This window comes from Gopherus evgoodei, chromosome 1 (genome assembly GCF_007399415.2).
Source record: "Gopherus evgoodei ecotype Sinaloan lineage chromosome 1, rGopEvg1_v1.p, whole genome shotgun sequence".
In the NCBI taxonomy this organism is placed as follows: Eukaryota; Metazoa; Chordata; order Testudines; family Testudinidae; genus Gopherus; species Gopherus evgoodei.
The window spans coordinates 123,912,762-123,935,884 of record NC_044322.1 but is presented as its reverse complement, the minus strand read 5'-3'; the positions used below and the strand labels follow the sequence as shown (position 1 = coordinate 123,935,884).

At 43.9% G+C, this 23,123-nt stretch overlaps 1 protein-coding gene across 12 annotated transcripts in view; it reads right to left on the bottom strand.

Moving 5' to 3' along the window:
- LOC115655737 (cohesin subunit SA-2-like) overlaps positions 1-23,123 on the bottom strand; it is a 111,879-nt gene that overhangs the window by 46,029 nt on the left and 42,727 nt on the right. For all 12 annotated transcript variants that reach the window (XR_004001494.1, XR_004001489.1, XR_004001490.1 and 9 more), the window contains 6 exons: positions 14,100-14,207; positions 3,498-3,609; positions 2,708-2,819; positions 1,183-1,286; positions 576-668; positions 402-491 (listed from right to left, as the gene is read on the bottom strand). Coding sequence is in view for 9 of the 12 variants with exons in the window: in XM_030571536.1 (XP_030427396.1) it covers positions 402-491; positions 576-668; positions 1,183-1,286; positions 2,708-2,819; positions 3,498-3,609; positions 14,100-14,207 (619 nt within the window). In the remaining 3 variants the exon portion in view is untranslated. The remainder of the gene's footprint in view (positions 1-401; positions 492-575; positions 669-1,182; positions 1,287-2,707; positions 2,820-3,497; positions 3,610-14,099; positions 14,208-23,123) is intronic.

Here is a 23,123-nt window from a genome sequence, read left to right as displayed (position 1 = left end):
TCCCTCAGCAGCTGATAAGGGAGACAGTCTCCAATGAGAATGCAACTTCTTTCTGCAGTAAGCTGCTGGGAGATGCCAACTTGGATACATGTTGTAACTCCCCTTCTCTCAACCCAACAAGAGGTCAAGAAGCAAGAATTAGTTTATTCCCAAAGCTGGGCCTCCTGCATGAAGCCATAAACCATTATCCACCATGGCCTTAGGCCAACCTTGCTATATCCATACAGACAAATGTTAAAGCATTTCCCTGGTGGCCTCAGTTCAAATATGAAGGGTTTTAACAGGGTATAAGTATTTCTTCATGTCCCAACAGTCTCCTGGCTGTAACAAGATCTCACTGTAAATTGTCGCATAAATTTGTTATATTTTACACACATCCAACTGCCCCAATTCCTATTCACCTTCTCCAGACGTCCAGTACTGTAAACATCTAAATCATAATACTGGGGAATTTGCAGGAGGTTCGCCACTTTTTCAGCATCTGCTGAATACTGCAGAGGAAAACAGGATATCAGTGTGCTGCAGGAATTTTAATGAAATATTTAACAGGCGCTCATGGAACAGCTGCTAGTTACCTTTGCCAAGAGCTGAGGAAGCACCACAATAAAGTGCTCAGTAATTTTGGTACAATCTTCCAATTGTATTTTCTTCTCTTTCGCTGACAGCATCTACAGACAAAGCATTCTGCTTCAGTTATAAAATACTCTAGGAGTTGGTTGGAATTTTACACCTACCCCAAGGTTAACTTTGCATATTAATATACCTTTAACTAACACAAACCACCTGGCTGAGGCAAAGATTTCCCCCCTCATGGGATCTCTCTCCCTCCCACCCCCCCTTTTTTTTTTTTTAAATAAAATACTTGAGTTAACGTTGAACAACCAGAGTGCTGTTTGGATGTAAGCTGCTTTATAACGACATCTACTGATGGATAAAATGGTCACTGTGTGTCGTTAGCGTGCTTCCACAGAGCTGAGCTTCCTCTAAAATCTCATCTCATTCAATATCCACTGATAAGATGTTTTGTCTGAAGGTCAAAAGGCATCGTGTTTGTCTTGTAAAAAAAATGCTGCTCTCTTTCTGCCAATGTACCTGCGGCTAGGAAAGTGCTTTTGGCAGAGCACGTAGGGAGGACCACTTTGATTGCAACATAATAAATATATTAGAATAAAACCCACTGACCTTCTTGGCTGCTCCTCTGCCCACAGGAGGGTGACCTTCAGCAGCTTCTCGAATGGTCACTAAGATTATTTCAATGAGGGCACTTTCCTGGGCATCACTCAATGCTGTAAGGAAATCATCATCTCTTCAGTGTCTCACAAAAGAAAAGTGAAGATGCAAGGATGACTAATAAGGAAAGTCTACTCATTCCTCTAAACAACTTTGGGGCGGGGGGGAGATACTGTTGAAACTGCTAAAAAAAAACTGCTGAACGTTTGCTAAGTCCAACCTGAATATGTACTGAAATTATTTTCTGTAATACAGAGTAATAAAAGCAACTCTCTCTTCTATGTCACCATTGGGAGATAGGTTCCTAAAAATATCTTTAAAAATCTAGGCCTATGTGCTTTGATCCCACAGCAAAGAACTGCCTCTAGTTCTGCCAAAATAAACAGTGCTCAAGACATTTTCTACATAAAACCTAACCCTCTAACATATTTGATTTCTGAAAGTGACATTAAATTCAACTCAGCATCTTCCTTTCCAGTGGTGAATATCAGCTTCACACTTCACTGTTTCAATGAGACTGGCACAGTTAGGTTCCTTAACTCAGCCATGAAAACCAATATGCCCTTTGAAATGTAAAACATAGATTAAGATTCTGAATACAAAGGAACCTTCATGTAGTGAAGTCTTTTTTCTTCTCACTTTATAGTGAAGTTATTCAGTGTGATTCACTACAACGATAGCTACAATACACACATTGTGATTCACAGAAACTATCTGGAATTTTTAATTTACTTTAGAATAAAATAAATTTTCCTAAGTTTGTTATGAGTGGATCTCACTGCATTTGCCAAATAAAGCAACAGGTTCAGTGTCGCAGAAATGACGTTTCCCCAGAAGAGAACAGGCCAAATTCAGACCTAACTCCAATGAAATTTCATCCTCTTCCACCAGACCAGAGGCTCATCTTCTGGGGAACCTTTAGCAGAATATGACTCTAGAACCACATATAGCAACACAGAGCCCTATATGTGCCGCCTCTGCAATCCAGGGATCTTACTGGAGATTCTCTCCTCCAGCAAGTAGAGAACCATTCACCACAGTGCTCCCAAAGCTGCCTGACACACACGTGACTGTTGAGGCAGAAATAGTACAGAACAAACACAATGCGGCCCCTGGAATCCCTTCTTCACCCTCTGCGTAGCCGAGAGAGAGAGAGAGAAGAAACAATCTTCACCCTCTGGCCCCCAGCAGACAGGCAGGAAGGAGGGAGAAAGAAGATAGGAGGGAGGAGTCACTGAGACGCATAAATATTCAGGGCATAAGTGTTGGATAGTGTTTCACGACGTTTTCATAGGAATACTGCATCAATATTTGAGGGCATTGAGTCATGGCAGGACACTGAGCCAAAACTATTTTGTGGCTCTATGCAACCAAGAGGCTCTTCAAGTGACCTTGCTATAGTTCAAGGTGAAGGAAGTTTCTTCTAGTAAATAAAAGAAGAGTAATTTGGGCAACACTAAGGTTTTAGCTCACCTACCTTCTTCTTCAGCAGTTTCCAATAAAAGAGTGGTCATGCACTCCCAGTCCTTCAGCAAACTGCCTGCCCAATCCCACAGGCTGTCTACAAGGTACGTGACGTGTTTATGTAGCTAGGGATTAAAACATAAGCCTACAGAATCAAATGTTTACTGAAATGTGAATACAGCTTATTACATATTTCACCCTCTTTCTCTCATTATAGAACCGCACGTGTATATATATTTTTTTCAATGTGTGTATTTTTTGACTAGACCCAAACTAAATAATAATTCTTCAGTTTGATATATGGGGAACATCACAAGAGAAAATGAGTTACTTAAAGGACAGAAGAAAGATTTTCTAAAAAGACTAGTCTCCCCAAAGCTGTCCTGAATATCACTATCTGATTGCTGTTTGTAACACCTAAAATGCCCACTCCCATTCAAGAGCTTGAAATGAGTTACACTTTAGTCCCTGGCAGAGCAGTCCTAGTTTTTTCAGCAAGCCAGTTCAACACCCCCTCTCTGCATTGATACAACTATAGAATAAGAGGCGTGGTACAACCAAACACACATGTACAGATTTACTTTACTGAAGCTCATCCTAGAGTTGAGAAAGTATCAAGTTCTAAGATCAACAGTTCTGAGCATGCAACCAAAACGACCCTTCAAAAGGAAGTCTCCTTCCTACTCACCCACTTCTCCCTCCAGCTACCAGCAGCACCTCAATACCAACTCTCAGCCAGCTGCACTGGTTTGAAAAGGCCCCTCCCTCATCTCTTTGTCTATCATAATCCACATTTTCCTTACCTCACTCTCCAAGAAAAAAGTTATTAATTTTCTTATGTAGCAGGTATTAGCCCCAAACTTCCCTCTTCTTTTGGGTGGGACTTCCTCTTCAGTTCCCTGATAACTAAGCAGCCTGCCAATGGAAAAAAGACGTCAGTCCAATTCTGCTGTGCACCTTTAGATTACTCAGGGAAGCAGCACAGATTCTGTCAGGATTTCAGGCAGCTTTGCTTCTTTCTTTTAAAATCTATTCATCCATTCAGCAAACATCAAGTTCTACTGTCAGCTGGAAGGAGAGGCACTAGATTATTTTTAGCTAGAAGTTCTCTCTGTGAAAGCAGGGACTACCTGCAGCTGCTAATACTGGGGCCCTACCAGTTGTCTGGGCAACATACGCTGATCCCATGGCAATGAGTACACCAAGCATTAGGCATTTATTTATCCTGTAAAGGTGCCCACTGTAATTTAGAGAAAATCATAAAAGAGAAATATCCTTCCTATAAAAATCTTACTTCCCAGCAATACTTCAAAATATGGTACATCTAGTCTCTGAAAACCAAGCCAGGCTCTTAGGGTACGTCTACACTGTAATGTAAGCCCAGAGTTAGCGGGACTTGAGTCAACTGACCTATGTTGGAAAACTCAGGGCTTGAGCATCCACACTAATTCTTTACCTTATGTTATAAATTTTCTAGCCCGTGCTGGAACCTGGGGCTCTGGCATCCACAATGCAGCATGCAGATCCAAGTCAAACCTATCATATCACAGACTCTCTAGCTCCCTCCCAAAATGTGGCCACTCTAGACCTTTAACCATGGTGCACTGTAGTGCACCCACCCTGCACGTTACAAGAAGTAAGAACAGCCTGCCAACACAGCCAGCCAAGTAACACGGAGGAGACCCCTTTTCAAGAAGTTCTCTTGCTTCCGCTTTCACTCCTGTGTCAGAAAATGGGCAGAGCTTCCCCGAGGCACTGATGGGCATTTCAGTGGCATTTTTTGACCCATCAAAGGAACCTAAGAGAGCTTAAGATGGAGCAGGAGAAGACAGAGGAGGAGGAGTACCCAGAGGTGGAAGACTCACACTCACTGATGCTGCTTAGTACACTCAGAATAGCTGCTGAGGCCCCCTGTGTAGACCGGCACTTCTAGTGCAGGGCCACAAGCACAGACTGGGGGGAATCACATCATCATGCAGACTTGGGATGACCAACAGTGGATCCACAACTTTCATATGAAGAAAGACACATTCCTGGAGCTTTGTGAACAGCTTGCCCTGACCTTCCAGCATAAAGACACATGTCTGAGGGCACCCAGGCAGACTCAGAAGCAGGTTGCTATAGCCATCTGTAATCTGGATACCTCAGACTGCTACAGGTCCATTGCCAACCAGATTGGTGTTGGAAAGTCGACCATGGGTAAAGAGGTGGTGAGGTTTCTGAGGCAATCAGGCGTGTGGTTTACCCAAGTGCGGTGGGCATAAAAGATATTCCTGAGATAGCAGCAAAGAGTCCTGTGGCAACTTACAGTCTAACAGACGTATTGGAGCATGAGCTTTTGTGGGTGAATACCCACTTCATCAGATGCATGTAGTGGAAATTTCCAGGGGCAGGTATATATATGCTAGCAAGAAGCAGGCTAGAGATAACAAGGTTAGGTGCAAATAAGTGATGGTCACATTAACACCACCCTATACTGAAAACCTACCGACCGTTATGCCTACCTTCATGCCTCCAGCTTCCATCCCGGGCACACCACACGATCCATTGTCTACAGCCAAGCACTGAGGTACAACCACATCTGCTCCAACCCCTCAGACAGAGACCAACACCTACAAAATCTTCACCAAGCATTCTCAAAACTACAATAACCGCATGAGGAAATAAGAAAACAGATCAGCAGAGCCAGACGTGTACCCAGAAGCCTCCTACTGCAAGACAAACCCAAGAGAGAAACCAACAGGACTCCACTGGCCATTACATACAGTCCCCAGCTAAAACTCCTCCAACGCATAATCAGGGATCTACAACCCATCCTGGACAATTATCCCACACTTTCACAGGCCTTGGGTGGCAGGCCAGTCCTCGCTCACCGACAACCTGCCAACCTGAAGCATATTCTCACCAGTAACTGCACGCCGCACCATAGTAACTCTAACTCAGGAACCAATCCATGCAACAAACCTTGATGCCAACTCTGCCCACATATCTACACCAGCGACACCATCACAGGATCTAACCAGATCAGTCATACCATCACTGGTTCATTCACCTGCACGTCCACCAATGTAATATACACCATCATATGCCAACAATGCCCCTCTGCTATGTACATTGGCCAAATTGGACAGTCCCTACGGAAAAGGATAAATGGACACAAATCAGATATTAGGAATGGCAATATACAAAAACCTGTAGGAGAACACTTCAATCTCCCTGGACACACAACAGCAGATCTAAAGGTAGCCATCCTGCAGCAAAAAAACTTCAGGACCAGACTTCAAAGACAAACTGCTGAGCTTCAGTTCATCTGCAAATTTGACACCATCAGCTCAGGATTAAACAAAGACGTGAATGGCCTGCTAACTACAAAAGCAATTTCTCTTCCCTTGGTTTTCACACCTCAACTGCTAGAAGAGGGCCTCATCCTCCCTGATTGAACTAACCTTGTTATCTCTAGCCTGTTTCTTGCTTGCATATATATATACCTGCCCCTGGAAATTTCCACTGCATGCATCCGAAGAAGTGGGTATTCACCCACGAAAGCTCATGATCCAATATGTCTATTAGTCTATAAGGTGCCACAGGACTCTTTGCTGCTTTTACAGATCCAGACTAACATGGCTACCCCTCTGATACTTGATTCCTGAGATAGTTGCTGGCTTTGCAAGGATGGGGTTTCCAAACTGTACAAGAGCCACTGATGGCACTCATGTGTCCATAGCCTGCCTTCCTCAAGGAGCAGGAGTACATAAACTGCAAAGGGCACTACTCCATTGTTATGCAGACCCTTGTGAACCACAGAGGTCAATGTGGACTGCAGTGGAAAATGTCTTAATGCCAGAGTTTTTTGCTGACTGGGAGTCTACATTCATGGATAGGCTGGGACACTAGTCGCACCAAAATGATATTATCATAAACAGAGTTACTGTCCACACCATTATTCTGGGCATACCCACTTTTACCTTGGCTTATGAAACAGTAGAGATGCAGTAACCACAATAACCTTTCTTGATGATATAAAAAGCTTTATTTGTAAACATGTAAAAAATAGTACAACAGTCACCCAGTGCCAAACCGGCCAGCTGCTATTACAACACCCAATCACCAGTTACTAAAGAACATTTCCAGAAGGAAACACAAACAAAAAGAGTGTAGCAAGAAGTGCAACCATGACAAAAACCCCTACTGCTGCATGTCACCTAGCCCCTGTTCTCCTCTTCCCGTTTTCTGCACAGTTGGTGCCAGGGGAGGGGGATAGAGGTAACCACAGAGGAGTGGGGTAAACACAGAGTGATGCATGGGATTTAGTTGCCCTGCCCAGCTGCTCCTGCAGCACAATTGCACTGACCACCCCAACATGGAGTTTTCCAAGCTGTTTCTGGTCTGAAGGTATGTTGCAGGCAGCTCATGGTGTGGGAGAGGCAGCAGGAGCTGGTAATCTAGCAACCATGACTGAGATGAGCCAATCAAACAGTTTTCTGCTGAGCTCTGTCCGCCTCCTCCCTTAGCCACCGTTCCTGTTCCAGGAAATGTATAACAAGTGCCTGCTCCTATGCTGAAACCCTGTCCTCAAGCTGTGTGGCCAGCCTCAGCCTTTCCCTGCCTCTCACCATGCCTCTTCTCCAGTCTTACGTCCCTCTGCTTCTGGTACTGGACTTGCTTGTTGGTCCTCCCAAGAACTTCAACCATGAGTTCATCATGGAACCACGTCCACTTGGAACAGTCCATTGGGACAAGCTTACTGCAATAAGGTTGAGCTGTGGAAGTACAGCAGCCAGCAGAGGGAGAGGAGCCTGCAACGGGACAAGAAATAGAGCGTTACTGTCTCATATAGCTCAGTGGAGGAGTGCAGAAATAATTCTTGTGGAATTTCAAGGACATAGAATGTTACATTTAAAAAATGAACTGCAATATATTGTGAGAGGGATGCCTCAGTCCACAGAATCTCCCTGGACAAAGCCTGGTTAATCCCAGCTAGTCGTGCAGAGACAATGAAAAATGAAAAATTCCAGCTATTTCTGTTTTACCAAAATTGCATAACTACTTGGGTTTGGCACGAGGGGAAGGGCTGGTTAGTGGCCTTGCTACAAAAGCTTTTTCTATCATTTCAGGCTTTTCATGCTTTGGAGGACATAACTGTTCTTGCAATGCCCTATTGTCAGAAAGAGATATTATTCCAAGCTGCTGGTGGGAAACCTGCAGTGTATTCAGCCATAGTAGTCAATTGTATAGTAACCAAACACACATCCATTGGTGGAATGGGCTGGTCAGCTACTGAGCCCTGGGAAACACTTCCCCAAAATGTGACTACCTATGTGGAGCTCCTGCTTTAGGAAAAGTTTACAACTATCCACACCTGGGCTTGAGTGAGAATTCATGAGAGAATCAACAGGATACTGTGTTAGCTTTCACATACTTACACTGTGTTATGGCTGCATGCAAAGATGCAGAACTCCACAACCCGCCTCTTCCCTGCCCCCAGCACGTTTTTGGACAAAAATTCTAACCCCAGTCATTCCTAGGAGAAATGCTTTTGTCACCTATGGACTGCATGAGTTGCCCCTAACTGAAATGGACTAGATTTGGAAATGGAACATATTTCCCCAATCACATGCACAGAGTTCACTGTAGACGGCTTCATAGACCGTTCAGCGATTACAGAGCAGAAAACAGTCACAAGAATGTAATGTTATTTTTAGGAAACAGGAATGGCACAAGCAAAAATCTGTGCCTTTCCAGTAAAAATATTCCTTACTGCTTGCATTTCCTGGTTGCCATTTTGAACTGCACCGGGGAGCGGGGAGATGCCAAGACGCTATCATACAATCCACCATTAATGGATACATGCTGCTATCCAGGGCCTCTGATTGCTTGTGTATTGGTTTATAGAGCAGAAAATCCTCCCATTACTGTATCAATAAATATTAAAATGGATCCAAAACTTACCAGGCTCAGGTGATTTATGCCTCTTCTGTGTCTGCTGCAGGCTCGGCAGTGGGCTGTTCCTCAGAGAGGTATATCAAACAGCTTCCCTGAGCATGGACCCAGAATTTTCTGCTGATCCTTTTTAAAAGCCCGCTCTGGGACCAGTTTCAGCAACATAGTGATTCCATCATCCTCACTCAGTGCCGGCTGGTGGCTCCCATCAGTCCCCAGGCTGGATTCTGGGGCCAACAGGATAGTGTTGCACCTGACCAGGTCATTGTGCACCATAGTTGGACCTGAGGTGGGTGTGGTGCCCAGGAACCAAACTCCTCATAAGACAGACATGATGTTGGTGAAAGCATAGGATCATGCTCTTGCAACACGTGTTTTATTCAACTTGAAACATACATTGGACGAGGTGCTCTCCCTCCATTGCCTGATGTATGAGGCATACCATGATATTTCTTTGCAATTTCCACTTTCTCCCTCCACTCCAAAAAAATTTTAGTGTGAATTTATTGCTCATGAAAGGGGCTAGCCCATTTAAATCCTGTTTAAAGGCAGCCATCCAATGGAAATAATTGAAGGATGACCCTCAGCTGAAGGAGGAGCCACAGGACTAGGATTTAATAAAGGCCAGTTCTACACTGGGAAACGTTGGCCAGCATAACTATGCCAGCTGAGCACAGACATAGCTTATACCAGCAAAAGCACTTTCTTGCCAGTGTGACTGAGTCTACAAAAGGACGTTTGTCAGTATAAAAATGTCATCCTCCAAGCCCCCTATCACACCACCAGCCAACAAAACTACACCGACAAGTTTCTAGTGCAGACCTGACCTAAGAACTGGGGACAAAAAAATGACAGATAAGAATGGAGGGTTATAGAGTCAAAATAAGGGAACCAAAAGGAAACATCAAGCAGAGAACCCCAAACAGTGCACACTGAACCAAACAACGATTCTCCTGTCTACAGAGACAGGAGAACCACTCAGATGAACTCTGCCCCAATGTCTGCACTGGCAAGGGAATGGAAAAAGGTCCCCAAGTCACAAAGAATCATAGAATCACAGGATTGGAAGCGACTTCGCAAGGTCATCTAATCCAGTCCCCTGCACTCATGGCAGGGCTAAGTATTGTCCAGAGCAGTGGTCTCCAAACTTTTTTGATCGCGCACCCCATCAGTAAAAATTTTTTGATCACGCACTCCCAATATATGTATATTTATTTATGTATAAATTATATGCTCATACTACTGTACTAATATATTATGTACATTATAAAACATACACAAAAAAGAGAAATTTTAAAAGGATGAGATAAAGATTAAATAAAAAATATTTTTTAAATAATTATTTTATTTATTAAAAGGTACAAAAAACCTTTTTTCTCTCACCAAAAAAGAATTATTAATAATATTTTTAGTGAAAGCAATGTGATTGAATATACTTCATTATTTCTGAAAATCTTGGTTTAACACTTTGTGATACAGCGATTCGAAAGTCTGGATTAGGTTTAGGGTGCGGGAGAGCGATCAGGGTAGGGGTGCGGGGTCTGAGAGGGAGTTAGGGTGCGGGAGAGTGCTCACGGTGGAGGTGCGGGAGGAGGCTCAGGGCTGGGGCAGGCAGGAGGGGCAGAGCACTTACCTGGGGAAGCGGGGGTGTGCAGGTGGCTCTGCACAGCACAGCACCGCCTCCCTGGCCACGATTCTGGGAGCTGCCCCTTCCCCCTTCCCTCCCCCGCCAGGCAGGGCCACCCAGAATGCAGGGGCTTTAGGGGCTGCAGGGCCCTGGGCTAAGGGGACCCCGGGGCCCTGGCCTGCAACTCTAAAGCCCCTTTTGGAATGCAGCCCTGAGAGCACGGGCCAGGGGACTCAGGAGGAGCAGGGGCAGCCGCACAGCCAGCGGCCGGACAGAAGCCCCGCTTTTCTCCAGCCGGCTTTGAAGGGGAAAGCGCCGCTTCTTTCTCGCCGCTGGCTGCATGGCTGCCTCTGCTCCTCCAGAGGCCTCAGGGCAGCATTCTGAAAGGGGCTTTAGAGCAGCAGGCCAAGGCCCTGGGGCCCCCTTTGCCCAGGGCTCTGCAGCCCCTAAAGGCCCTGCATTCCAGCTGGCCCTGCCTGGCCCCGGGGGAGGGTGGGGGAAAGAGAGGCTTCCCTGCTCGCTCCCTCCCTCCCGTCTCTGGCCACCCCTTTTTTTTTTTTTTCCTCTGGCAATGCTCCTCCTGCCACACTGCCCTTTTGCTCCGGCGGCGCTCCTCCCGCCGCACCCCCCAATGGATCGTCTTGCACACCCCACTTTGGAGACCACTGGTCTAGACCATCCCTGACAAGTGTTTGTCTAACCCATTCTTAAAAATCTCCAATGATGGAAATTCCACAATCTCGCTAGGCAATTTATTCCAGTGCTTAACCACCCTGACAGGAAATTATTCCTAATGTCCAACTTAAACCACCCTTGCTGCAATTCAAACCCATTGCTTCTTGTCCTATCCTCAGAGGTCAAGGAGATCAATTTTTCTCCCTCCTTATAATAATCTTTTGTGTACTTGAAAACTATCATGTCCCCTCTCACTCTTCTCTTCTCCAGACGAAATATATCCAGTTTTTTCAATCTTCCATCATAGGACGTGTTTTCTAAACCTTTTCTGTTCTTCTCTGGACTTTCTCCAATTTGTCCACATCTTTCCTGAATGTGGCCCCCAGAACTGGACACAATACTCCAATTGAGGCCTAATCAGCGGAGAGTAGAGCAGAAGAATTACTTCTCGTGTCTTGCTTGTAACACTCCTGGCTAATACATCCCAGAATAATGTTCACTTTTTTTTTGCAGAAGTGTTACACTGTGATTCATATTTAGCTTGTGATCTACTATGATCTCCAGATTCCTTTCCGCAGTACTCCATCCTAGGCAGTCATCTCCCATTTTGTATGTGCGCAACTGATTGTTCCTTCCTAAGTGGAGTACTCTGCCTTAGTCCTTATTGAATTTCATCCCGTTTACTTCAGACCATTTCTCCAGTTTGCCCAGATCATTTTGAATTTTAATTCTATCCTCCAAAGTGCTTGCAACCCCTCCCAGCTTGGTATCAACAACAAACTTTATAAATGTACTCTCTATGCCAATATAAAAATCAGCGGCTCTCAACCTTTCCAGACTGCTGTAACCCTCTCAGGAGTCTGATTTGTCTTGCATACCCCCAAGTTTCACCTCATTTAAAAATTACTTGCTTATAAAATCAGACATAAAAATACAAAAGTGTCATATCACTATTACTGAAAAATTGCTTACTTTCTCATTTTTACCATATAATTATAAAATAAATCAACTGGGATATAAATATTGTACTTATATTTCAGTGTATAGTATATAGGGAAGTATAAACAAGATATTTAATTATTGGTCTGTACTGACTTTGCTAGTGCTTTTTATGTAGCCTGTTGTAAAACTAGGCAAATATCTAGATGAGTTTATGTACCTCCTGGAAGACCTCTGGACACCCCAAGGGGTACACATATTCCTGGTTGAGAACCACTGATCTAAATCATTAATGAAGATATTGAACAGAACTGATCCCTGCGGGACCCCACTCAATATGCCCTTCCAGCTTGACTGTGAATCACTAATAGCTGCTCTCTGGGAAAAGTTTTCCAATCAGTCATTCACCCACATTACAGTAGCTCCACCTAGGGTGTATTTCCTGAGTTTGTTTATGAGGACATCATGTGAGACAGCATCAAAAGCCTTACCTAAGTCAAGATACACCACGTCTACTGCTTCCCCCATAGCCTCAAGTAACCCCTGTCAAAGAAAGCTACCAGGTTGGCTTGACATGATCAGTTCTTGACAAATCCATGCTGCTACTTATCAGTTTATTATCTTCTAAGTGTCTGCAAACTGATTGCTTAATTATTTGCTCCATTATCTTTCCAGGCACTGAAGTTAAATTGACTGGTCTGTAATTCCCCAGCTGTGCTTATTTCCTGTTTTTACAGTTTGGCACTATATTTGCCCTTTTCCAGTCTTCTGGAATCTCTCCCAGTTTTCCATGACTTTTCAAAGATAATCATTAATGGCTTAGATATCTCCTCAGTATCTCCTTGAGTATTCTAGAATGTCTCTCCCATCAAGATTCCTCCTCCTGGAATGACAATCAGCCATCTTGGCCAGTGCCAAGAAGAGATGGTCAAGGAGGTCTATCCACAGACACAGGTAAAGCATGGGATGCAGCAGTGAAATGTTTACCACACTCCCTGCCCATGTTCCTCAAACCTGAAATGGAGAGGCCACTAGTAGCATGAGGGTAAGTTAACCTCGGTGTAGATTTAAGCCTATGCTTTTTCTGCCAACAAAGTTGTCAACTAGCCTCATGTGTGGTGGTGGTTTATGTGATGTAGACCCTTGTGCACTGATAACAGTACAAAGATCAGCAGCTCATTTCACACTGACACAGTCAGTCATTTGCTTGTATTCCAATGGAATATTAATGAGATGCTGATGCTATAAGTCCCATTTTTATCAAGATAGTACCACCAATAGATAAGAGTGACACTGTTCTGGGCATAAATCACTGATTTATGACAACATTAGTCCAGAGAGTTGGGGAGCTACAAAACAAAGCAAGATAGGCCTAGGAGGTGTGACTAGGGACACATCAGAGAAGGGATTTTTCTTTTTTCTTTATTTTGGGCCTGGATCCACAAATCCTAGGCCTTATATAATTTTTCTGGGTGGGTGTGGACAGCAACAGAGGGTGGGAACAAAGAGGTATGAATAATCGCGGTCAGCTTTTAACATTGGCTCTCCAAAGCCTTGTCAAAAGTATTTTCACCCATTTTTGCTAAACACAATACAGAATTTCATCAAGCTGTAGATACAGAATATTTATTAATTCCCTTTGTAGCATGGCAGTGCCATTCATTGCCCACATCCATTGTCATAAAGGCCCATTTATAAAAGTTACTCCTGGGAAGTTAGATTGTATATTTCATTAACTTGACTGAAAACTGGGAGGATTTTTTAATCTGTGGGCTCTCTCATTATTCAAAAGCTTTTACAGTGTATAAGGCAACTTTCAAGGGGAGAAGAGGCCACCTTTGCAATTAATCATAAACAGCTACAAAAGAAATCCAACAGATGCCAGGTGATCAACTGGCTCATCGGAAGCAAAGCAACAGGGAAAAAGTAGAAAGGAAGGCTGCATGGTCCTTGGCATGATACAATATTGGTGGACTAGTCAGTTCTTTTATACTTTATTATAGTCTTGTACCTTTCTCATGCTTGTTTAACATGCCGGGGCTGGGAAGTTAAATAAATTAGCCCCAGAGAGCAGCCCTCCACTTATTCAGCAGAAGAAAGGACATCTGGTATCCGCCAGAGACAAGCCACCGATGGAAAGATAAAGGTTTACTGTCCCTCTTAAACAAACCCATTTTCACTCTGAAACAATGAGAATATGCAAAAAGTAGCTAGGCAGAGATACCTTTTATAAAGGAATTCCCCAGCTGCTACTGCTAGAGGTCTGTATGTGGTATAAACAAACTGGAATAAGGTTTCACAGTCTTCAGATGATAACGCGTCCTCACAGTTCCTAGGCAAAGACATAATACAAGTAATTATGCATATTTAGCTAGAAAGGATTATATGTATCCTAATATTGGACCTGATTCTATACCTAATATTGGACCTGATTCTCCATTGCCTTGCAGTTCATATAGTCAGTTACACCTCTGCAAATTGAATCTTGATATGCTACCTAATCAGAGCAGTAGCATTTTTGTATTCACTTTGCAGAGGTGGAAGTGTCTACATAACATACAAGGAATGAAGAATTAGGCTCTTTGTGCGGGCATAAATATTCACATAAAAGTGTGGGTAAAGCTGTTTGGTTCTCAAGGCAAAAAAAAAAGAATTCCCAAATTAGTTACAAAAAAGGCAAGTCATAAACACAGTATTTTTAATCTTGGATTGTTTGCCACAGAAAATTATAATATAGATCAAATATCCTGTATTTTTCTAAATAAAATTGTTTAAAGCTATTTAATCAAGAGGTTAAAACGGATACTCAATTACAATGAGCTTATATAAAAACCCATTTTAAAAATCACAGCAAAAGCATGCTCAACAGGAACCTGACCAGCATGCCAAAGACCAGAACTATTTCTTGAAAACCCGGAAAGTCACAGTTTTTACAACAAGTATACAACCTTACTAATGACATTTCTCATCTACATAGCCCTTTACACCTTCACAGCACCACGTAAATATTAATCAATCCTCCAACACACACCCCGTGAGCTCAGAAAGTATTATCACCATTTTACAGAGAAGAAAACTGAAGCAGAGAAGCTTGAGTGAATTGCGCAAGGGTATAGAGGGAATCAAGATCAAAGCTGAGACGAGAATTTAGAAATTCCAGGCTCCTACTCCTGCTTGCATGCCATTGGATAACACTGTCAACAGAACAAAGAGCAATGAGACCCTTCTACTTCTGGCATAGTATGGGAGGGGAAAGGTGAGCTAACTATGAGGGGGTAGAGATTATACTTGTAGGGGTTTTTATTTATTTATTTATTTAATAGTTCTGCTATCAGACCCCAAGAGGTTACATCCTTTAATGCACAGCTCTCTGTCTATATAAGTGGCCTACTACAACTACTAAAAACAAGGCTCTCACTTTTGCAGCTGCTGGGACTGACAACCTGGTGGCACATTGCTCCTCTTCTATAATGGCTACCAGCTCTTTTGTCACCAGCGCTGCCTTACCTCTTAGCATCTTGACAAGTCTCAAATTTAAAAATACAAAGCCTCTGGCACTCTCAAATCCTAGTCCCTAGCAGTTAAATATTAAGCAGGAGTGTCTGACTGACTACTTGAACTAACACTGGGTAAAGGTTTGTGGGAGATTATAACAAAAAAAAAAAAAAAAGACAAACAGCTCATAAACTAATCTACAAACTTTGACTGTGGTTTAAAACAGTAGGACAGTAGTGGGTTGAAAGCCCCAGGGTACTTGAACAGAGGGCATGCTGTCTGTTGGCTTTTCACTTCTGTGAGCCAACAAGGTCTCAAAAGTCATAGATTGATCATTATGGATTATTTCCCTGTGCGCTCCTTGCTTATTTTTGCTGAAAAGTTCCCTCTCCTGCTAGGTTGCACTCAGTAAACTTGCTTATAATGATCACTGGCACAGTAAACAGGTCTTCATAGTAAAAATGTTGATGATGTGCCAAGTAAATATTGACTGGAACTAGTTTAATAGTAACTATGCACTACATAAATGTCATGCCAAGTGTGGGAGGGTGACACAGAGGGGGTGGCAAATAAATGTTATATTATTATTCAGCTATCTTTAGGACTGGTGAAACAGTGAAAAAAAATATATTTATGGATAAGTTACTCAGTGACTGATTTGAAGCATTTAAAATGAACTACATACAAATATGATTTCAGCAGCTCCTGGGTGGAGTTCTGTACAGTATATAAGCACCCAGCTATGTATCCTGTGGAGCCTGGACTAAAATTTTAATTATAAGGGCTGACGTAGTTGAGTGGTATTCACCTTCCATTTACTTTTGCATCCCATATTCATGTTGAGTGGTGTCAACTGAACATACCAAATGGCCCTTACAGAAGTAAGGGTTACCCAACCAGCTTTGTATCAGTAAAGGTATGGAGAACTGAGTGAAGTAAGCCAATTTTTATTCACTGTAATATCAATACAGCGTAAGTCCTCTATAAACACTTCTTTTCTAGGAAGCTGTCCAATGCACATTCTCTACCTATTTGCAACTATTTCTCACCCTCTTTTTAAATGCTGGGCTCAAACTGAAATGGCAGCTCTAAGTGACGGTGTTGTAGTCTGGGACACCTGTGGACAGAGATGTGCACAGTTTTGAGACGGGGGCTATTTCTTGTTCTTTATACATCAGTTCTCTCTCTTCACTATATTGCAAGGTGACAGAGAACAACAGGCATTACATTCACTGCAACACGTCTTTCTTTTTCCTAACCCCTTTGATAGGTGAAGTGCTTGGCAACATGTGAATAGTTATAAAAAGCCTCCCTTTGGGGACAAGTTACAAGATTTCATACACACTATTTCTAACCATGGGAGGGAGAGGCTAAAAATGGGATGAAATCTAGTTTTGTCACTGTCTTCAAAGGGACCAGATTTTACTCTGTACTCAGTTTTCCCCTCATTAAGGAAGTGTTAAGTAAGGTGTGACCTCAGCTCCTTGTACAGAGCGCTCTCTGGTGGCACAGGAGTTCAGCAGGGAAAAATGAGCCACCTCTACCCGATATAAGCTGCCAGGCGGGCATAACATTCTTTTTTTAAAAATCCATTAATTAAGCAGACAGAAGATCTGAATGTGCATCTGTTCTCTAGTCTTTCACACAGTGGTCAGCAGTTGCTTGCTGTAAGATGTCAAGGTTTCCACTTGAAAGACACCTGACCAGTTCAGAGACTACATACCTCTACAAAGGGCAATATCTAGCTACACCTACTACAACGGCGATTTTAGAAGTATGTCCTCAATAAAAGGAGTGCCTTCTTTTGTACATATAAGCCAATAATCACACATTCAAAGAATACTTTATGTAGTGCAATACTACTGCTGCAAATTTACAACCCTTCAAATGCCAAGTGACAGATAAAGGTTAAGCCAGAAGTGCCTGCCAGTATTTAGATGCCTAAAAATAAGCATGGCTTTCCACATACCAATGCCATGATATATCATTTTCTCCTCACTTCAGTGTGAACAGGCAAGGAAGAAGGAAGATGGGGTACGCCAGAGAGAGAGCAAAGACTCCATTTGTTCTGGATGCCAAACATTAGCTGGGAAATCTCATGTCTTCTCTTTTGTTTTACATTTCATGAGATGACCTTGGAAGAAGACAACCCACTGCCTTCTCAATGTGAGAGGGGAGATTGAACAGGGGCTGCCTACACCATTTCATTTCTGTGCAATTTACTTACATTCCAAGATTTTAAAAAACACTACATCTAAGCAGAATTAAAATATCAGTAACATCAGGGTAAAAAAACAAAAAACAAAACAAAAAACACCCACTTTACAAGGATGTTGTAATTATCCCAAACCCAAACATTACATGCTAAGAAAATTCAGAGAAAATATCGCACTTAAGAAATCCAAGCAAGAACAAAAATGCAGAGTTAAGGTATCTGAACAACCTTAATGCTGCCCCTTAGCACCACCATCCAATAAGCATGATTAAGGTACTTAAGGGTTTGTGATCCCAGATTAGATTAAACTGATATGTTTCCCCTCATGGTGTCAATACAGCCACGGCAGTAAAGTGTCATCTGCATACACAAGACAAGAGGTGAAATCCTGGCCCCACTGAAGTCGGTGGGAGTTTTGCCATTGACGTCAAATGGGACCAGGATTTCACCCAAGATCTATGTTCTGACAGGACAGGGAAGATGTCAAATATTAGAGAGGTCCCAAAGGGCGAGGGCTTCAGCACTAAAAGCATGGGTTTGTTTTGGTTCCAGAGCACACACTGGAGTGGAAAGCAAGCTCTTTTCACTTTTTAAGTGGTCTCAAGAAAGGGAAGAGACTAGGGCTGGCAGGCATTTTGAAGCCAGAGGTTAGCAGAGGTGCATGATGGCACTAAGATGGCTGCATGAGATAAGGGATAAGAGAGGGAGTGATTAGCTTATGCCATCACCATCATGAAGGAGGAGAGGGGTCTTTGGCTTTTACATTGTTTTGGACAGACTTGATTCTTTCTTCAGGGAATGTCAAAGCATTCTCATATCTCTACGTTAATGGTGTTATGGGTGCTGACTCTGTGGGTGTTCTGGGGCTGGAGCACCCATGGCAAAAAAACAGTGAGTGCTCAGCACCCACGAGCCACAGCTGTTCGCCACCCCCACTCATTAGCTGATGGGGGACACAGCACCCATCAAACAGCTGACGGGGGCGGCAGCGGCGCCAAACAGCTGTTTGGCAGCTCAGGGAGGTGCCTGGGAGAGGGCGGAGAGTGGTGGTCAGGGGCATTGGGGAGAGGACGGAGTAGGGGAGGGAAGAGGCAGAGCAACGGCGGGACCTTGAGGAGGGGGCAGAACAAGGGCATCACCTCAGGAGAGGTGGGCAGAGCAGAGCCAGGAAGAGACAGAGAGAAGGCGGGACCTTGGGGGAAGAGGTAGAGTGGGAGCAGAGCCTCAGGGCAGAGTGGGGTTGAGCACCCCCGGGGGGAAAAGGAAAAGTTGGCACCTGTGAATGGTGTCGTCCCAACAGAAACACAGAGGAGCTATTAATTTGCATTGTACTCTGCTACTCCTCTGTTCCCTTTCACTAGTGCAGGATCTGCCACCAAACAGTAAGCCTCAAACATCATCCATTAGAAAGAATCCAGAATGTACTGGGCCAACTTATTATAGTAGAAAGAAAGTTTTACAGACATGCACAACCCCTACATCTAATTTTAGCAATTTTAAGAAAATCAAGTAAACTTCTGGGTTCACATATCCCACATATCCCTAAAGGAAAGAGTCTAAGGGACACTAACTAAGGCCTGGTCTACACTACGCGTTTAAACCAATTTTAGCAGCGTTAAACCGATTTAACGCTGTACCCGTCCACACTACGAGGCCTTTATATCGATATAAAGGGCTCTTTAAACCAGTTTCTGTACTCCTCCCCAACGAGAGGAGTAGCGCTAAAATCGGTATTACCATATCGGATTAGTGTTAGTGTGGACGCAAATCGACGGTACTGGCCTCCGGGTGGTATCTCACAGTGCACCATTGTGACCGCTCTGGACAGCAATCCGAACTCGGATGCACTGGCCAGGTAAACAGGAAAAGCCCCGCGAACTTTAGAATTTCATTTCCTGTTTGCCCAGCGTGGAGCTCTGATCAGCACAGGTGGCAATGCAGTCCCAAATCCAAAAAGAGCTCCAGCATGGGAGATACTGGATCTGATCGCTGTATGGGGAGACAAATCTGTTCTATCAGAGCTCCGTTACAGAAGATGAAATGCCAAAGCGTTTGAAAAAAATCTCTAGGCTACACAGTGCTGCGTGACAAGCGTAACGGAAAGCCAAAAAATCAAATGGGCACTCATGGAGGAAGGGAGGGGGTACTGAGGACTCCAGCTATCCCACAGTCCACAGCAGTCTCCGAAAAATATTTACATTCTTGGCTGAGCTCCCAATGCCTGTAGGTTCAAACACATTGTCCGGCGTGGTTCAGGGTATAGCTCGACAATTTACTCCCTCCCCCCCACCACATGAAAGAAAAGGGAAATAAATTGTTTCTTGACTTCTTTCAATGTCACCCTATGTCTACTGAATGCTGCTGGTAGACGCGATGCTGCGGCAGTGAAGAGCAGTATCCGCTCCTCTCCCCTCTCTGGTGGCAGATGGTGCAGCAGGACTGCTAGCCATCCTTGTCATCAGCCCGTGAGTGCTCCTGGCTGGCCTCAGGTGAGGCTGGCTGGGGGCGCCTGGGTAAAAACAGGAATGATTCCCGGTCATTCCCAGTAGATGGGACAGAACAGCTGGTAACCATCCTCATCATAGCAACTGGGGGCTGAGCTCCATCAGCCCCCTCCCCTTTCATGTGTAAAGAAAAGATTCTGTACTGCCTGGACTATCATAGCAGCGGGATGCTGAGCTCCTCTCCTCCGCACTGCTTAATATCCTGCCTGGACTGTCATAGCACCGGGAGGCTGCCTCCCCCTCATTTTATCTCACTAACAAGTCACTGTTTCTTATTCCTGCATTCTTTATAACTTCATGACACAAATGGGGGGGACACTGCCACGGTAGCCCAGGAAGGTTGGGGGAGGAGGGAAGCAACAGGTGGAGTGGCATGTAGCTCATCATTTCTGCGGGATCTGACATGGAGCAGCTGTGCTCTCTGGTTCTCTGACACACTGGTTCTCTAGTACACTTGCCCCATATTCTAGGCAGGACTGACTCTATTTTTAGAAACCATAAAGGAGGGATTGACTTGGGGAGTCATTCCCAGTTTTGCTTTTGCACCCCCGGCTGATCTCAGCCAGGGGCACCCATGATAGCAGCAGACAGCACAGAAGGACAGATAACCATCATCTCATTGCCAAATTACACTGGCAGCAGACAGTACAGAACGACTGATAAAGGTCTCTGCTATCATGCAAAAGCAAACAAATGCTGCTGTGTAGCGCTGCAATAACGCCTCTGTTAGCGGCATCCAGTACACATACGGTGACAGTAAAAAAAAAAAAGCTGAACGGGCTCCATGGTTGCCATGCTATGGCGTCTGCCAGGGCAATCCAGGGAAAAAGGGCGCGAAATGATTGTCTGCCGTTGTTTTCCGGGAGGAAGGAAAGAATGACGACATTTACCCAGAACTACCCGCGACAATGATTTTTGCCCCATCAGCCACTGGGATCTCAACCCAGAATTCCAAGGGGCGGGGGAGACTGTGGGAACTATGGGATAGCTACAGAATAGCTACCCACAGTGCAACGCTCCGGAAATCGACGCTAGCCTTGGACCATGGACGCACACCGCCAAATTAATGTGCTTAGTGTTGCCACGTGCACTCGACTTTATACAATCTGTTTTACAAAACCGGTTTATGTAAAATCGGAATAATCCCGTAGTGCAGACGTACCCTAAGAGAGGACAGCAGATAATTTCCATATTTGCATACAAGATGTCTCTCTCTTCCCCATCTCCTCTAAGTCACATGAAAATGTTTTTCACAATAGTATTTAAACAACAGATATAATCTAATAGGTATGCATAGGTTTGCTAACCAGGTGGCTTACCTGATCTTTTTGTTAGAAATAATGCATTCACCTATCAGATCTTAATTTCTTCTTCAGAGACAAGCATAGGAGTTACATATGGAAAAGCCCTACTGAATTATCTAGTCCCAGCCAAGGTGACATTATTTGCTATGGTATATTTACTAGAGCTTTGCTAGTTCTAATTTTGAACTGACTTAAATAATGAGGCTTCCACCGCTTCAGTTAGAGTCAATTTCACAGTCTAACAGAGAAACAGGAAGGACAGGGATGTTTTTAAAGCACAAACGTAGGCAGGGCCGGCTCTAGGCATCAGAGCTCCAAGCATGTGCCTGGGGCGGCACTTTCCAAGGGGTAGCACTCCAGCTTTTTTTGTTGTTGTTGTTGTTGCTTGGGGCACAAAAAGCCGGGAGCTGGCCCTGAACAGAGGTGAGCTGCGGTGGTGGGGGGCGCAGGGAGGGCGGCAGGAAGTAACCCTTGGGGGGGGGCACTTTGGTCACTATATCTTGACAGAATGCCCCAAGCCTTTTTACTGACATCTTGCATTGAAATCTCCATTTGCCATCCACTAGGATTCCCAAATCTCTTTCAGAATTACTGTTTTCTCACTTCTTCCTTCTACTAAATCATTGTGGCTCACATTTTTCCTCACATTTTATTTCCTTTTGATTTCTAATGTAATGAGCTTGGTATCATGGCTCTGTCCTCATTAATGCTGGCAATTCCATGACATTTTGTAGCACCATTTATGTTACTATAGCACCTAGAGGTCCAATCAAGCTAAGTGCTGTACAAACAGCAAAGGAAGTCCCTCACTCAGAGAGCTTACCATTTAGTTAAGACTATATGCAAAAATGGATATCTACATCTGAAGGAATAGGAAGGAGGATAATAAGAACATGCATTTACACAGGCCAGGTATGTGCACAGCTTGAGGGTTCTGCATAAGAGTAGAGAAAAGAAGCAGTAAAAAGCCTCATCTCATAGACCAGTGTGTGACCAGTTCAAGTTATACTCTAAAAAGGGCATTGTGAGGACTGATGTTAACTTACTCTGTAATTCTATACTAAATTTATGTAGTTTAAAGGTTATGCAGGAAGCGGTTTACTGGCAGCACTGAAAACTCAAACTAGTATCTGAAAAGACTTTTAGGCCTTACCAGAAGTATATCCAGTTAGAACTTAGTTGAAAAATCTGCTGATGAAGAAACTAGAGGAGAATCCTGCTCCCACAAAAAAGTTGGAACTGCCTGACTAAAGGAGGTGAAGATTTTTTGGCCAAGTAAGCAAGCAACTATGACTCAACGTGTAGAGGAAGCAGAGCAGTTGAACAAATCTAATCTTTACAGTCGCTCTTTTGTTATTACTCGCTTTGAGGAATTTCACAATTCCCAACCTCACCTAGTGCGTTTCTGCATGTATTAAGCTGCAGTGCTTAAGAACAGATACTGTCTATGAGCCAAGATATGCTTCCCATGCTATCTTAGGTACAACACCCTGGGTCTATGTCTATACTGCAAGTGAAGGTGTGACTGTAGCATAACTAGGCATACCCGTGCCATCTTAAATCTAGCTAGCATGGATAACAAGAGTAGTGTACATGTGGTGGCATGGGCTTCAGCAGAGGCTAGTGTCCAAGTATGTACCCAGGGTCCACAGCAGGAGTATGCTCAGGTTGTTAGCCCTTGCTGAGCCCATGTCACCACATCTACACTGCTACTGTTACCCAGGCTAGCA